This window comes from Aythya marila (assembly GCF_965140915.1).
Source record: "Aythya marila genome assembly, chromosome: 9".
In the NCBI taxonomy this organism is placed as follows: Eukaryota; Metazoa; Chordata; class Aves; order Anseriformes; family Anatidae; genus Aythya; species Aythya marila.
This window is the reverse complement of record NC_139050.1, coordinates 20,229,836-20,247,091: the sequence shown is the minus strand read 5'-3', so window position 1 is coordinate 20,247,091 and position 17,256 is coordinate 20,229,836. Positions and strand designations below refer to the sequence as shown.

At 35.4% G+C, this 17,256-nt stretch overlaps 1 protein-coding gene across 10 annotated transcripts in view; it reads left to right on the top strand.

The window, feature by feature from the left end:
• Positions 1-17,256, top strand: part of NAALADL2 (N-acetylated alpha-linked acidic dipeptidase like 2) — a 419,953-nt gene that overhangs the window by 330,481 nt on the left and 72,216 nt on the right. For all 10 annotated transcript variants that reach the window (XR_014318086.1, XM_082766747.1, XM_082766748.1 and 7 more), the window contains one exon: positions 8,031-8,177. Coding sequence is in view for 9 of the 10 variants with exons in the window: in XM_082766747.1 (XP_082622873.1) it covers positions 8,031-8,177 (147 nt within the window). In the remaining variant the exon portion in view is untranslated. The remainder of the gene's footprint in view (positions 1-8,030; positions 8,178-17,256) is intronic.

The window sequence follows — 17,256 nt, the reverse complement described above, 5'->3', positions numbered from 1 at the left end:
CATGCAAGTGCAGCTTAACAGAAAAGAAATCATAGAATATCTGAGCTGGAAGGGACCCACAAGGATAATCGAGTCCAAATCCTGGGTCCCAAAAGGACTGCCCAAAAAATCAGCCCATGTGTCTGAGAGCGTTGTCCAAACCCTTCTTAAGCTCCAGCATTCTCAGTGCTGTGACCACGTCCCTGGGAAGCCTGTCCTGGGGCCCGACCACCTCTGCTTGAAAAACTTTTTCCTAACACCCAGCCCAACCCTCCTTTCTTGCAGCTTCAAGCCATTCCCTTGGGTAACCAGAGAGAAAGTCCTGAACAAGCAGTAGACTTATGGTTGTCTGATGTTTTGTAACTGTAAATTACAAATTACAATTATTTTTATTTAAAGTAGTACAGTATATAATATTGTATTTCATTGTTTCATGCCAAACATATATACTTCTCCATGCTCTCTTTAATAATTGCTGGTATTCTAGATCCCTATTTTTTTCTTTTGGAAATTGCCATCAGAAGGCCAAAATTATTCTAACCATTTATTTATTTATTTATTTATTTCCTGGAGCGGTATAACTGGAATTTTAAGTACAATACTTTGTGTTGCGTAGTTGAACTGAATTTTCCTTGGCTCAATGGAAATGTGAATACAGTGTCAGAACTGAGACTTGGCTGATCCCAATTTGATCTGCACTTCCATAAGCGTTGTAGTTGTCACTATTTTCAGTTTTGTTTGCTCTCCCCTGGATCAAAAAGGTCTTTTCTGTCACGCAGGATACCTGCATGCTTTTTCAAAGAACAATTTTTTTAAAGCTGTGTGGTTTATCTGAGAGGCACTTTATGCTTGTGAAGATTTAATAAACTCTTCCAACACAGGCTGAAAACCAGAATCCTCTTGGAATTTGAAGATGCAGTGCTTTTGTAAGAAAATGCAGAGTGTGTTGTGGGGGAATTTCTAATGGGCTAATGGTGATCCACTGGCACCTATAGTGACCTGTTTGAGAATCATCTCATCTGCAGTGTGATGGGAATCAGAAGAATAGCAGATGATGCTAAATTCTCTAGAGATATTCTTTGTCCCCAATATCTTTGAATAAATACTGTTTGTTCTTGTGGGATGTTTTTTGGTTTTGTTTTGTTTTCCCTGGTGACAAGACAGTCTTCTGAATGCAGTGTGAGTGCGTGTGTTTGTACAAGGAACATCTCTCAGTTTACTGTGAAAGTAGTGAGGATTCAAATTATGAAATTTTCTTAGAGGTAGATGCATCTTTTCTGTGACTGACTTTGCAGTTCTAAAGGATGGTTTCAGTAGGAGTTTTCATGTTGCCATTACAAGCTAATTAATGGTGTTCAGATTTCAGATATTTTCAGTAAAACCTCACATTCATAAGCTGGAAGGAAATAACTGCTGAGAAACTAAGGACCTAATATTTTATTTCTTTTTATTAATTATTTTATTCTAAATACAAAATCAATTAAAAGCAGTAGTCTTTAATCACTATCTTATAAGATCTCTTGATGTTTTAATCATACCTTATTCTGAACACTTGTAGACTAGGTCTAAAGAACGATTGGTTTTTCAGTGTTCATACTTGGCTTTGTTATATAAATGTTGACTAAATATGCTAGCAAGTAGAGTGAATATCATCAGATGAAGCTGGTTGTATTTGTGTCTCATATAGCATCAAGAAATCAAATATCATTGTGAAACTGGATTGTAAGTGCATTTTGAACTTTGCCATCATTGACAAAAGAGATGTAAAAGACATGCGTAAGCATTGAAATAACTGCTTTCACAATATTGTTCTCTGTACTAGATAATTGTCCCTTTTTAAATATTTTATTAAGTTCCTAAAATGATGTAGGTAATCAGATGATTGCAGTGTGCAGATAGGCTTATATACCACACGAGTGATATGGAATTTTTAGGTTATTTAAATCACAACTATTCTCTGTATATAGCATATTAATTATCATTAGCACATTTAGGTTTTCTTTTTCTCATGCAGAGAAAAAATGAATGGATATAATTTTGAATTATGCTTATGTACATACTTGAATTATGACAATTTGACAAGGCAGAATATGTAGGATCAATAATCAAAGAGAGAGAGCAAAGCAGGACATTTATAGCCAAAACAAATAATAAAATGGGAGAAAACTGTGTGTTTGCCATGGAATTAATACAATTCCTAGAAACTCCATGATTATTTCATTAGATTTCACAGTCAGGGCAAGTGAACTGCTAATAATATTTTTATGAGCTGTCAAACCTTCCTCCTCCAGTGGTTTGTTTGTCAGAGTGTAGCAGGGATGTATACTTGCGAATATTTTGCTATGCAACTTCTCTGGCCTTTCCAGTCTGTTGATGATGATTGAGCATAACATGTTTACAGTAACTAAGATGCTAATCTGTTGCCTTGTAACAAGGAGAATCCCTTTTCTTGTTATCCCTGTGGGCTTCCTCCATAAGTTCTGTAGTACCTGTTTGGTAACAACCGTGCCATCCCAGATGAGGGGATGACACAGAACTACGTCCCTTATTTTTATCTTCCCCCACAGAATACACTTCGTATGCAATGGACATTAAAAGAATTGATTCTAATTTTGAGTTTTGAACTCTTTTCTTAGGTTAGCCATGTGCAGAACAATTAAAACCATTGTTTTTAAGTAAGCACTGTTTAGAGAGTGGAAAATTACATCATTGGGTTTCAATACTAATTCAGTTTTGTGAAGTGTATCTGGGAGAGGGAAAGGGAATAGCACTTCTGTGGTCTAACATAGTACATCTGTGGATTTTTTTTCCTGCATTTTTCCATGGTCTGTGATTAACTTAATAGATTCTGTAGCTATTTTTAAAGGTAATTTTACTTCATCTAACTTGCTTCTGCTTCTTAAATGCACTTACCTTGCACCAGTTACTAGCACAGGCAGCCATTCAACTCAAGAAATAGAGATCAATTATTCATGACAGAAAAGCTTCCTTGCTGAATGAAGATGGGATCACTGACACCTTATAAGAATAATTAGCTATTCTTTATTTGTCCCATTGAAAACTACTTTGACATTTTAATCAATCTTCAAAAGCAGCTAGGGTTTTAACTTCATCTGGAGTCACTTAAAGGAAAGTAGGTGACCAGAACCTGACTGGTATATGTCTCCAGGTGGAAGGAAGGTGAACTGTGGAAATATACAGTGTTTTTTTAATATAGGCTTTTCCTTATACCAGCATCTTAACATTGCAGCAAAAGGCACTTATGAATGCTTAGCTCTAATCAGTGGTAGAATAAAGTCTGCAGTGAAGTACCACTTTATTATACTTTAGATGTTTCGGGTCTATTTTATAACATTAATACAGATTGCATGTATTTTATGGGCCATATGGTACTCTTCATTTTCTCAGATTTGTAACAGGAGCCTGTAACATGATACTGAAAAACAAAATGAACTCCAGAGAAATAAAATTATTCAATTACAATTAACACGCGCACCCTTGCATGACATGTACCACTCATCGATTACTCTCTAATCACATGGCTTGCTTTCCTTCTGACCTAAGTGAGGATTGCCTGACACACTGGTGACCTGCCTGAGCAACTGTGAGTGATCTGAATAGTGCTATTGTGTGTTTTACTCAGAGACTAACCAGATATTGCGGCTTGCCTGCTTTACAACAGGGAGTTGGTTGTTACAGAGAATGTTGTTGGTAGTTTATTCTAGATGCATTTTTTAAATAGTCCCACCACCTAGTCATTCCCATCCCATCTCCTCTCCTTTGCATGTCTCCCATCGTTCTTCTGCATGCTAAAAGTATCTAATTTTTGTGTTGTAATCCTCGATTTCTTTTCTTATACTGTACAAAAAAGGAGAGTGGAAGAACAGACTTGTTTTACTGATTTTTTCAATGTCTTGGCACACCCCACTCTATTGTGATCTTCCAGCTTTTGCTGCACACTGTTTTTGTTCTTTTAATCTTCAAATCCCTTTTTAATTTTGTAATCTTTTCACTTCTTAAAATGAGGAAGGATCCATCTCCTCCACCTCCAAAACCCAACAGTCCTTCAGACCATGACGGCTCTTCCTTGCTTTGGTTTGTTGTTACTTGTAGGATAAATGGCATGCTCTATCGTGGGCTGTTTGTTGCTCTTGCATGAACTCAGTTAATAGCTTGCCTCTTAGTTCAACAACATTTCACTGATGGAAAAGTTTTATTAATTATAGGACATTATTATTCTTTATCTTAAAGTTAATTGTATTGGGAAACATTTCATTTGTTTGAAGAATGCAAAACACACTGCATAAACTTTACAGTCATTGCGAAAACTTGGAGACTGCTGATGTTTTAGAATCTTCGTAACAATAAAAATAAATTGAAAAGAGCAGTATCTTGTATGTAAAGCATACTTCCATATTAGTGTAGTGTTAAATATTGTTGAACTAGCTGAACAATATTATCAGAACAGTGAAAGTTGAACAAAGCAGTTAAACTCTTAAGATACTAGCACTATTGATTTGGACATTATTTTTATAAAAATATAAATCCTATGCCATGGAGAGTGGTGATTTAAAAATGAAAAAATACCATTTCTCACTGTGTTTTTAACCAAAGCTTTAAACATTTCATATATAAAATTTCATACATTAAAATGATTTCATCGTTGCTGTACTGAGAAAAAAAGTAACAGATTATTTCTGAATAGTTGAAATGGAATGTAGTAAAGTGTTTTCTCATGGGCAAAACTCTGGCTAAAAATCAGGCTTGGGTTTCTGAAAAAGGAAAGTATCTCTTTTTTCTGTGGTCTAGCAGAAATGAGGGTTGGTGTATATTTAGAAATAACTGATTCTACTGTCATTTACCCCTCTTAGAAACAATAAATAAAGAGAAACAATATAATAATATTCTATTAATTGTGAAGTGTTATTCATTGTGTGAAACCTTCTGCTCTTCAATGACATTTTATTTCTTCTCAGACACGTGAATCCCTTTATTGTTCATATAGATTCATGTCTGTAAGCAGTCTGCTTAAGTTTCTAATTTCTCTCACAGAGACAAGCTCCACTTATGACTGCATCAGTAGCTATCGAAGTGAATGGAAACTTTTCCTTTAGCTGTTATGTGATTTTATGCTGTATTTGTGTTTTATCTGAAATTGAATATTGCCAAGATGCATGTTAAATTATAATTAAAATGTCTGAAAATATCATATGCAAGATAGCTATGAAAGAAAGAGGGACTAGTACTTTTTTCAGTTCCTTCGTTTGACATTCTGGTCATATTAACAGAATCTGAATTTGAGCAAAGATCTTTACAAGACAAAAGATTTGTGTCTGATTTGTATAGTATGTCCATAATGTTGGAACAAAAGTCTTTCTTCCAAGCATACCATTTCAGAGATGACTTCCACAATAAAACATATACATGTATAGCTTTGTTTCTATTAAATCTAGTATTATGAAAAATTTGAATCTGCATAACAAAAACTGAAAAACAGGAATGCCTTGCATTCAAGTAGGGTAAATGCATTAGCAATTTAATAAATGATAAATGGATGACCTTATCTTCCTGTAGTAGGTCATAACTGATTGAGGATGCATGGGGAGAAGATCTAGTGATGGTAAAGGTAAAATATTTACCTAATGTAAATGTAATGCTATCTTATGCAAACATAATAAAATCTGAAAGCAGTGCAAACTGTCTGACCTGTACGTTAGAAAATCGAGCCTTTTCATGTATGTCACTTGCTTATAGGGCATTACAGAGTCTTTTCTGCTCTGGTTGTCTATTCTCATGTTGAATTATTTTGCACAACTGTTTTACTGGGCTTAATTTGGTCATTTAGCTTTTTGATTTCCTTCAGTAGGTAACTCAATTTTTTTTTCCTATTTAACCCAAAAGCTGCATTTCACATCATTCAGTATACTTTTAAACATTAAAGAAAGAACGGACTACTCATCATTTATAAAACTTGACCAGTATGAGGAAATTAGTATATATTCTAAGCTACACTTAGAATATATAAGTGTAATTAGAATAAGTACATTTTGATACTTAAACATCTGATCATTCCTGAAAGAAGCAATCATTTAAGAATGGATCCTTTTTTCAACTATATGTGTAAAATTATATACATATATTTATGTATGTATGTGTGCTGTACAGTATCGTTGACTTGGATATAATGTAGAAGATAATATGTGGTTATTTAAAATAGCTTTTGAAATGAGTATGCACTTTGGGCTTCTGTTTCTGTTGTATCTTCAGTATTTCAAATACAAGGTCACTGACTTTATTGGGACTGTTTGGATAGTGGGTAGGTTTGTATGTCTTTGAACAGCCACAATGACGTTGTTAAATGACTTTACAATGCATTTGAAAACTCAAGAGCAATTTAAAGGGGGAGCTGAGTGAAACACGGGAATAGAAATTATTAAGGTGATGACTTTCAAGTTGATAATCTTTTAAATAATCTATTAATTTAAATATTAAAAAAAATACCCCCATGGCAAAAAAAACGTACACTTTTGACTGCAATGTTTTTAAAACCATGAATTACAAGTGACACCTAAGATTAATGCTACCCAAATGTTTATTATTATTATTTTTTTTAATGGCATGGAGAGACAGGATTTGTGCTGTATAAATCATGTTGCTCCATGGATATCCTCAAAGGCGATACTGTTCGCTAGAGGTGGACAAGAGAAATCTCTTGTTTCTACTTTGACTGTAATATTGATCTTTTTGGATGGCCCTTGCACAACTCCGAGTGTGTGCAAGAAGGATGGGAGCAGAAACATTTGATAAAAACAAGAGAGTGGTATAGCTGCCTTTGAAAAATACTTATAAAATGGAAGCTATTTCTTGAAGATGTTTTAAAGTACTTTGAATGAGAATCTGCAGCCCATAGTGGATTGTAATGCATTCGTCATAGCACTGAAGTGAAACTGTGAAGTAATTATGCTAATTTAGATATGTAAAACTATGAGGGTTTGCCTCTTTATAATTCTTAGAACATTTTCATGTTAAATCCAGGAACTTTAATACACAGAATGTGCTATATTTTACTATTAAAGGGGAACTAATCTTGCGGTTTTCTTATAGTAAGCTGGTAGGTAGTAATTTAGCAGGCAGGTATGAGGATCTCTATGAACTGTTAGCTAAATGCAAATAATCTCTAGTCCTTCAGCCTAACATTCTTGAAAATAAACCTAGGTAGCTTATTTCCTATAATAGATCTTGAAGGCTTTCGTACCTACTGTTTATTAAATGTTTAATTACCTGAAGTATTTGAAAGCTACATTAGTATATTGCTCTCATACTTGGTCTTGGGGTTATTTTCCAGTTTTCACCCGATATTTATTGGCGTTCTGTTGCTAAGATTTCATCTTAAAATAGTTCTGTGAATGAAATACAAACATATCACTGACTAGAATTTTTTAAAGCAATTACTTAGGAAATATGTATTTATGTATTTTCAGTCTTTTCATTGTTTTGCTCTTAACCCCTGCTCTGTAATTGCAGCAAATACTTTACATTACTAGCATATAATAGAACATGGATGTCTTGAATATCGTGATCTGATTCATCTTTTTGCTGTTTCAGAACATACTATTAACTGAAAAAAAAAAAAAAAAGTGCAGTAGCTATCAAAGTTCTCCGAGCACACTTTTAAAAGGCACCTCTAATCTCCTGCCCGAATAGGAAATTTCACATGCTTCCCAAAGTCGTCATCTCTTCCCCTCTTATCATTTCAATTAGACATGACTTTTTGTTGTCCTTTGAAAGTCTCAGACATGTTGCAGCATATTCTGCATTCTGTGTTTATGTCCTATACCAAACACTGAAGTATATATCAGCAGAGAATGAAAGATTTATAGACTCACTCTCACTACTAAGTATGACTCAGCTGATACCTGCTTGCGTCAGTGCAAGTTCCAGACTGTTCCTAAAATGCTTTGAGTAAAAGGGTGCTGCATCCATATATTGGTATGAGTTGTTATGAGTCTGGTTGCAAATAAGTGGAATTTTGATTTGTGTTTGTTTTTCAGAGTCAGAGCTTCAACTGTGTGGAAAAGACTAAGTGTCCAGGATCTAATGTGAGTTCTGTGCAGATACAGGGAGATTCAGATTATTTCATCAACCATCTTGGAGTACCTGCCACGCAGTTTTCTTACGAGGACATCAACAAATCAGAGGTAGTTAAAATAAAAATTAAATTAAAAATTAACAATCTGAAAATAGTTACACAGAGTAATTTAATACGGATTTCTTGTTGTTTATGTTATCAGTTGTATTGATTATTACCTGTCCCTCAACACATGGGCTCATTGTCTCATATAACAGAATCATAGAATGGTTTAGGTTGGAAGGGACTCCCGAGGATCATCTAATTGCAACCCCTCTGCCATGGGCAGGGACACCTCCAACTAGATCAGGTTGCTCAAAGCCCCTCTGAAATTCAATTGTAAAATATTTCATGTTAGAGAACCAAAACAAGCTGCTTTAAAATTGTATTTATTTATTTTAAAAAAGAACTCAATTTCTCTGATACCGTAGAATAGGGCCTACGGTACTATGAGGCACATTTAATTGAAATCTGTAATACACTTTTCGTAATCAAAGTGATAAAGCCACTGCACTCTTACTTGAAAAGTTTAAGTTCTTCTGCCAGTTTAGCTTTTTCTTACCTTAATATTTTTCACACATTTGCATAACATTGCATAAGCAATGCTACCATCTCAATGAAAGGCTTTAAAGCCTAAACATGGGAAGGACTCTAGAAGAGCAGGGTTTTCAACTGGTAAACATTTTGTTTAAATGTGCAAATGTTTCAACTTTTCAAACAGTTTTGGAATTTCATCCATGAACTTTTCAAAGAATTTTTTTGAATATAAATGTCATAACAGTGAGTTAACATGGAAAATACAGCTTTATTCAGCAGTATAGATTAGCTGTACTGCTGAGACAGAGCAACATAAATTTCTTGGGGAGCTGAGGGCTTTTTGCCCAATGCCATTTTAACTGCACCAAAGGCATCCACTCGTGTGAAAAATACATAATTTAAAATATAAGCTGTTTACACAGCTGTTGGTTATAGAGATAGTGATTTCAGGCAGCATATGCCAAGAAGGGCTATGTGCACTGGGGTGTATTTTGATAAAGGCTGCTTCCGCCTGCTTATGATATCAGTTGTTTAAGGCCGCTTTTCTCTTACATGTGTTATTTGTGAAGGAAGAGAGGCAGATTCCAGAGAATCACTGAAACTCTGAGGCAAAATAAAGTATTTTCTAATCATACGTCTTTAGTGGCATCATCAAATGTGGACAGGAGAAGAAAGATCCTCCTGTGCCATCCCATACTTGGGATGGAGACACATGGAGGGAGTAGTCCTGCGTACTGGTGTAACTGCTGAGTGAGCTCACTGTTTCAAAGAACTCTCTGCAGATTTATTTAAAACAGATCAACATTAATTTTATATCTTTAAAATATACCTGCAGAAGATATGGCACAGCTTTTGCAGTAGCATGTCAAGTGTGTCTCTAGCCTTCTCCAGAAAGTTGACTGGCATACATATTTCATTTTTGCACTACATTTATTATATTCATATAATATCAGTATCAACAGAATCATGTGGAAAAATTGTGGATTTTGCTGTCCCTAGCCATGATTTTACCAATCAGAGAGACCATCAGAATTTCAGCTGTTTATCCATACCTTCTCTTTTAACCTTCTTCTGCTTCTCATTTCGCTCTTCAATTTCTTTGTTCTGCTTTGTTCTTTTTATGTGAGTATCACCCTGTATTGTTTTCCCTATTCTTGGTGGAGTACCTTAAAAATAGAGTTTGCTGTGATGGATTCAGCATTTTAATCTGATAGCCACACTGACTCTTTCTCCTTCATGAAAGGAGACAGAAGAAAGAAATTTCTGAAAGGTCTATATTTGGAAATGTAGAAGTGGAATTCTTTGCTAAAGAGAGGAAAAACCCAGCAGTTGCAAGTTAATTCATTTTGATTGTCTTAGCAGTTTATAGCTTAGTTGCTGAAGAACCAGAACATAAGTAAATCACAGGGACTGAGAAAAATCACCTTGCTATGGCTGCCTAATGTTTGGCTACAAGAGAAAATATAATCTGGATTTGCTGACGTTTTAGAGATCTGATTGTTTCCTGAACATTGTAAATTAAACGACACCAGGCTGTTCAGCATTTTGAAGCCATTCTGATCACTTGCAAATGTAAGCTGACAAAGGAATTTTTTTCCTATTTTGATGGAGCTATTTTGAGCTTTTTTTCATGATGTAAATGTACTGCTACTATACCATTTCTGTGGCATTGTAGTCTACAGTTTTCATGAGGCATCCAATTCTTTTAATTAGAGCTAGATGATTTTCTGTGTTATCTGCATATTATTCATCGTCCTCAGCACATTCCATTACTTAATGATTTCTGTTTGATAACACGGAATTTAAATCCCTTCTGCAATAATGTGACAGGTTGCATGAATGGTAGCATTATCATTTTGAGAAAACGAGTAAGTGCACAAATAAAGCAAAACAAACACACAAATAAAAACAATCAGAAAACAAAAACATAAAAACCCCCAAACCTTCGTACTGTTTTTTTTTTTTTTGTTGTTGTTGTTGTTATTTATTGATGGGCACATATTTAGCATGAAATATTTTATGATAGCTCTCCCAGTTCAGGTATGCAGGGCTTACAGAACATTTACTTTTACACCTAGACCATAAAAGTTGTTTTCCGTATCTTCAGTCAAACTTAAGTACAGGCATGAACGATAAAAATTACCTGTCACATTATTCAAAGGCTAGACCAGGAGAGTGTAATACCATGGACCACTAAGCTAATTTAGAAGAAAAATGAAAAGAAGTTTTTTTATAGAAGGCGTTTGTATGTAATATATGTAGAAGAGTTTAGAATTTTGACAGTTTGAGATTGTATCCTCTTTAGAGAGAATGCATAATGATTTTTATTTCTGTTGAAATATGCATAACTTTTTGAAGGTAACTTTCAACTTTCATTAGAGCCTTTAAAAATGAGTTTTGCCCACACTGGTGTAAAACAAAAGCCACTAAATCTTATCATGTCAATGAATGTTTGCTTCTCGCTCATTTTTACCATCTATTTCCACTTCCTTTCACCACCCTGGCTCCTGCCCTCTTTTCTTTTCATCACTCTTCAGTGTAGCTTACTGCGGTTTCTTGGTTTCAGTATTTACATGCTTAGGTTGACATATCAGGCACTTCTTTCAAAAGAAATCAAAAGCTCTGCAAGTTTTCTTTGTTATCACAAAAGAAACAGAGGAGCTGTCCTTGATGGAGAGAACTTAGTCTAGTTTACTGAGAAATAACTCCCATGTCTCATGCTACTTTTATCTCTTTCATGTGTTAGTGTGTAGGGAGGGTTTAAGCAGTATGGAGTGCTCTTCTGTGCACTTATGTATGTGTGTGTATCTTAAAAGAGTGCACGGGAAACTGGCGTTTCTACCTGTTTTTGTCTGTATGGGACCATCACAGAATGTCTGCAAGTTCTGGGGTGTTAGTGATCAAGGGCTCGGTTTTAATACTGTGTTATGTCATTCTCAGCTGAATTGAACATACAAATTCATGGAAATCAGGGTAGCATGGGGAAGTTCTGGTTGCAGGCGGTGTGTGAAGGTCCAGGACTGCATCCCATCATCTGGGTAGGCTTCACTAGGACCATATCACAAGTATCACCTGAAAACTGGGTGATTCTGTTCTCTATCATTATTGATTCACTGATGTGTGGAGTCAATTCCAGTTATGATCTTGACATGTTATTTATATTACTTAATTTTAGTTCAGTGAAAGTGCCTAAGTAATTGTCCTCAGTGAGTTCAGTTTAATTTAAATAGGACTTGTAGAATGCATTCAGAGTTGTTTTTATTTTAAAATTTGCAACTGCATTATCAGTAATCCCAGCATAGCTAATTCAGTAGTTGATGTCCACTGTCTCTACACTGGCTCTATTTCTGGGTGAATACCTACGTCCATTACCATTATAACATCCAGCACTCTGTTTCTTAGAAATCACAAAACAAGAAAAATACAGCTCATTTCTGCCTATCAGTGAGCTACCACTATTTCTCTTGCTTTTGGAGTTTATCAAAAGCTAACATTTCTTTGAAGGAGCAGTTCTCTGTGTATCAGATACAGAATGGAATGTGTATGTCAACAAAGCTGAAAATAACCAGTAAACAATTTTGTAGCCTTGTGAGAAGGACAGGCAAACCCCAGTGACAGACACAAGGTCTGTCTTCCAGCTACACTGTCTAAGCTGCAATTTACCTTAAAAGGCAACATGTATTCTAATGTTAAGCATCTGGATGTATTGCCAGTATGTGTCACTATTTCTGACGAATGTTCTCTTATCTTTCCTCTAGCAAAGTTCTTGTAAAGCAATATAAAGATTTATTTATGTATTTATTTATTTATTTATCTTGCTACATATACATGTATAAATACATGGTTTTGTCTAGTAAACTCTGGATAAAGCAAGAAATCTAACTGAGCACACATACACCCTTGGATAGTTATGTAACTGTGTTTTGTCTGATCCATGATATCTCTATTGAGAAACATTTCTGTATCATAATAGTGGTTCAGTGGTCAAACAGTAGCACTGCTTAGAATCAATCAATTTTTATGATCTAATGTTTCTGATCTCTATGTTCTTACTGCAGTTATCTCAGCATTCCGTATCCCATCAATAATCTCACTGTTACTCCATAACCAGATCATTTTCTCCTTTACTTCTGGTATGTCTTCAAGTTCCTTTCCAGACAGGAAAGAATTTTCCTATCTCAAGATTAACTATTTTGATGATCTACAACTGACCAGGCTCTTCTGGTAAATTTTATGCTGTCTTCCCTCTAATGTCTTGGACTGTGTCAACCAGTACCAATTAATTTATCAGATCCAACTATATTTATCAAGAAATTCATTTGCATGAATCATGGCATGATTTTCTTTGAAGGATCAGGGCAGACCATATACAAAGGCCTGCTGCATTTATTTCAGCTCAGAGCAGAACTTCTGGATCTGTAGCTTATGCTTGAATGTCCTTAGGAAAGGATTAATGCCTATTGTTTTACCTTGATATTTCAAAGAGGTGTCCACCAGAGAGATTCCTAATTAATGGAAGCCAGGTTTCCCTTTCTATATCTAGACTACTAGGGAGTTTGCGTATCTGGAAGCCTTTCCAGCTAAAAATATGGCTGTGCATAGCTCCCCTCCCCTCTCCCCTACTTCCTCCTCTCCTTTCTCCCTGGTATATGTTAAGTCTTCCAAGGAAATACACAGCTGGTAGCTGCCAATGGGGAGTTATGGGAGACTCATGTATTGCAGGAAAGAAACAAAGTACAGGTGTGCTCAGAATACCAGAGAATAGAAATTCTTTGCAAAGGCACAAATGTATATCAGCCTCAGAATTGCAAGTTGCTTGGGAACCCAAGATTTCCTTTTTCTAAACTGTCAGTGGAGTTTGGTGCTGCCACATTTACTGCTGGGAAGTTTTATGAACTTTGTAGTAGAACTTTATAGTCAACAAGGTTCAGCAACAGGAGTTAGAAGTTTCAAGGGGAAGAGAGGTTTTGGTTCTGTTCGCCAACAAGCAATGAACTGTCAGTGTTTAAGGACTACTCATGAAGGTAGGTCCAAGCCATGGCTGCTTCTGTGTCTTGCCTTTCTCACTCATGGGCTATGTTTTTATAATAACTATGCTCTTAGCTATTTATACTGTATTTCTTTCTGTATTCTCCTTTCTGTCTGTCTTTTGCTTATAGCAGTGCTTTTTAATTTCTCAGTAAATTCAGGGGTTATTCAGTTTAGTACTCAGCCGTCATACATTAATGCATTAGTCCATCTGTTCACTTGTACGCTAATGTAGTTGAATTTGGTAGTGAGAGCAAGCTGAAATTGTTAAGGTTAATGACTCAGTGTTTTACAAGACAAAATACATTTGACGTTCAATTGATTGCATGAATTGTTTTATTGAACAATGTGAATATTAAGCTACTTAATGTCATGGAAGAGCATTTTTGTTATTCCAGTAATGTTAGTGAAACCAATGATGTCCTCATCAGTCAGATACATTGCTCTGCTCCAACAGAGTCTATTTGGTCTCACAAATCTTAGTGCTTTGATATCCCAGACATTCCACAGTGCATCCAGGAAGGGAAAAAATCTTTACATAAACAGGCTGTGCAGAAACAAAAGTGTACAGCTTCCTTAGCATTTGCACAGCATGAATACAGATTTGTTGCTGTAAACTTGTCCTTGCAGATTCTGTCTGGCTCTTCGTTCACTTGAAATTGACTGAGGGCTGTTGAAAGTCAGTGGAAGAAAGGTAGTCTGGATTTTAACAGGGTCAATGGGATATGGGAAAACAGGAGAAATTTACTTAGACACCAATTATTGCTTCTATTTAATGGTTTACTCAAGTGTCTAGCTACTGAGAACATCTATTATCTAAGGACAGAAGGCACTGAGTTATCTGTCCTCCCTGGAGAAGTAAATGGTGTGTTCCATTCAAGATAACATTTTAGCATTGTTGTTCTGAGTGGCTAAATTCAACAGACAAGCTAAAAGTCTTCTGTCAGAGTACCTGGAAAAAGTACGAGAGTTGTATTAGTCATGTGGCACTCTATAGTTTTTTCTTTTAATAATTAAAAAACTAAAAGGGGTCAAGATCACTGGACTATCAAACAACTGTGATTTGAGTCACTGATGCATCCTCTCAAATAGAGTTTGCAAAGTTCGTTATGTCTTACCATGGCCATTAAAGAATAAATATTATCTTAGAAGACATCACTGTTGGTTTACGGTGGGGGAGGAGGTTATTAATGTCAGTTTGTATTTTTATCGACAGATGCAAGCAGGCTCTGATTTGAAGGCTGTGTAGCTTCAGTAACAAAACGGTTGTATTTTGCATTAAGTTTACAGACAAAGCATCACTGCGTAGTGGAGAAGTATACCTTTCAGATCAGCATCTGCTTGCATATAACTGGTTTAGGATGGACACAAAGCAAATTCTGCCTTTTAAACTGTGTCCTGCATTCCCTTTGCGATCCAAAGCAATCTGTGAAGGGGAGGAATTAGTAGACTTACTAGTTCTCATGTAACTAGCACCTTCCCAGGTGGAACCTCTATAGCAGGAAATGTGGTCTTTATTTGATGAAATACAGTGAAGATAATGCATTGCTAGAGTATCTGTGATCCTTAGGACTGCATCTCATTATGGTGAGTGGAAAGCATCTTAGAATTTTTTTCACTGCCAATAATACAATGATAGAAAAATATTAAAAACAGTTTCACTTTCGAAACTTTGGGTCCTCTAATCGTTACCTGAAAGACTTGCTTTAGACTTTAAGATAAATGACAATCAGTTGCTGTTTCATTAAGAACATTAACTGAACTGAAACTGTGAAGGCAATGTAAAATATTGTATGAGATCTGAGAATTCTGCATATTTGTAGTTGATTTTTTTGAAAAGTGCAAGATATGTAGGCCTTTAAAGTGACTCAAAATACAAACTAATACTTTTTAAATAATCTTTCTAGCATTCCTGAAATATGCAAAAAATTCTTTGCCCATGCTTTTTTTGTGCTTTATAATATAAAGTAAATCCTGTAGGAATCTTCTCTTCAGTATTAGGAATACTACTCAGCTTTGATACTCAAAAAATAAATACATTCATTTAGTTGTGACTTTTAAAATTAAATTTAATTACGTTTGTAATGGGGAAGTCGAAATGCACATCTAATACATCTCATGTCATTGTTTAAAAACCCGTTGCACAAATAGAATGCATGCAGCATTACAGTTACTTTTCTTGCTTGGAAGTGACAGCATAATACAATTGAGAGAGATATCAGTAAAAAAAAAAATATATATATATATATATATATATATATAGAAACTATACAAAAAAAATAGTTGTCTTTTTCCCAATTTTTACAGTTGGCCAGTCTCGAAGAAGGAACTCCTTTGAAACAAATTTAGAGATACAACTAAATGCAAAGAATGAATTATTCCCCCATTTACACATGTATTTACTGTTCTTAGCAAAAGTCAGTGCTGTTTCTTACTGCAAAATGGTGAGCCTTCCATCTACCCGGTATCTGTCCAATGGATAAATGGATTAGATTTCTTCATTCAGCATAATAATATAAATAGTTTTTTAAATAAGTAAACATAAAAACTGGAAATAGGATGCGTTGAATAGGAAATGAAAGCACTGTGCTTTACAACATTGGTGGTTAGGAAACATTGTCATTAGGATTCATGGCTTATAAAAGTACATCGTTAGCATGACCTGCTGGCATCTCACTGGCACTGCTTGTTTTCTGGGTAATCTGAGTGCTCACAGTTGATTCTAAAATGCTACAATCCTTCACACCACACGTCTAAGAAGACGTGTTCTCTCTTGCACATAGTGAATTTGAACTGAGCTTCCTCTTTCTAGCCTTCTGAAGCTTTGGGAAGATCTTCCCTGAGGTTTTCGCTTTCTGGCTTGGGCTGCTTCCTCCTACTGACACTGCTTATTGTGCCTTCAGTTTGCAAAGCAGGCAGGGAATACTCAAGGGAGGAATAATGCTATGCAAGTATCACAGTATCTTAAAAGCTGCTTTCTTCATGCTGTGGTCTGTGAATTTACAGTGATTATTCAATTCACTTACAAATGCAAGGAAGAAAACATTAACTTAAAGGAGATGAGAGAAAAATGCATATATTCTTTTCCTGTCTGATGACTGCTGGCTTGAGCTTTATCTGGCTACAGTTGATTTGAATAATAAAACAAATCGTGCAGCAGTGATTGCAATTCTATTTCTTCTGTTCTCTGTGTAGTCTCATTTGACAGGCCTTGCTTATTTTGTCCAGCATCTGATGACATCACAAGGTCAGTGCACATCTTTACCAGAATGAAAAAGAAAAAAAAAAAAGATTTGTTTCTCTTTCTTTATTAAAACCTCTTTAGTCAACTGAAACAGTAAAATTATTTAAGGAAAGTCTTGTCAGAAACTCCCTCTGCCATGCCCATTTTCATAGGGCAGGGTCATTCTCACTTTGAGATTTTTGACACACATTAGGCTGTGGCAACTGCAAAGCTTTACTTTTTAAAAGTAATTGAAAAGCATACTCATTTTATGTCTTTAGTTTCATTTACGTAATAACCAGTGAAAAGTAGCTTTTAAATCATAATCCTTTGTGGATTTTGTGAGGGAATATTTAATTAG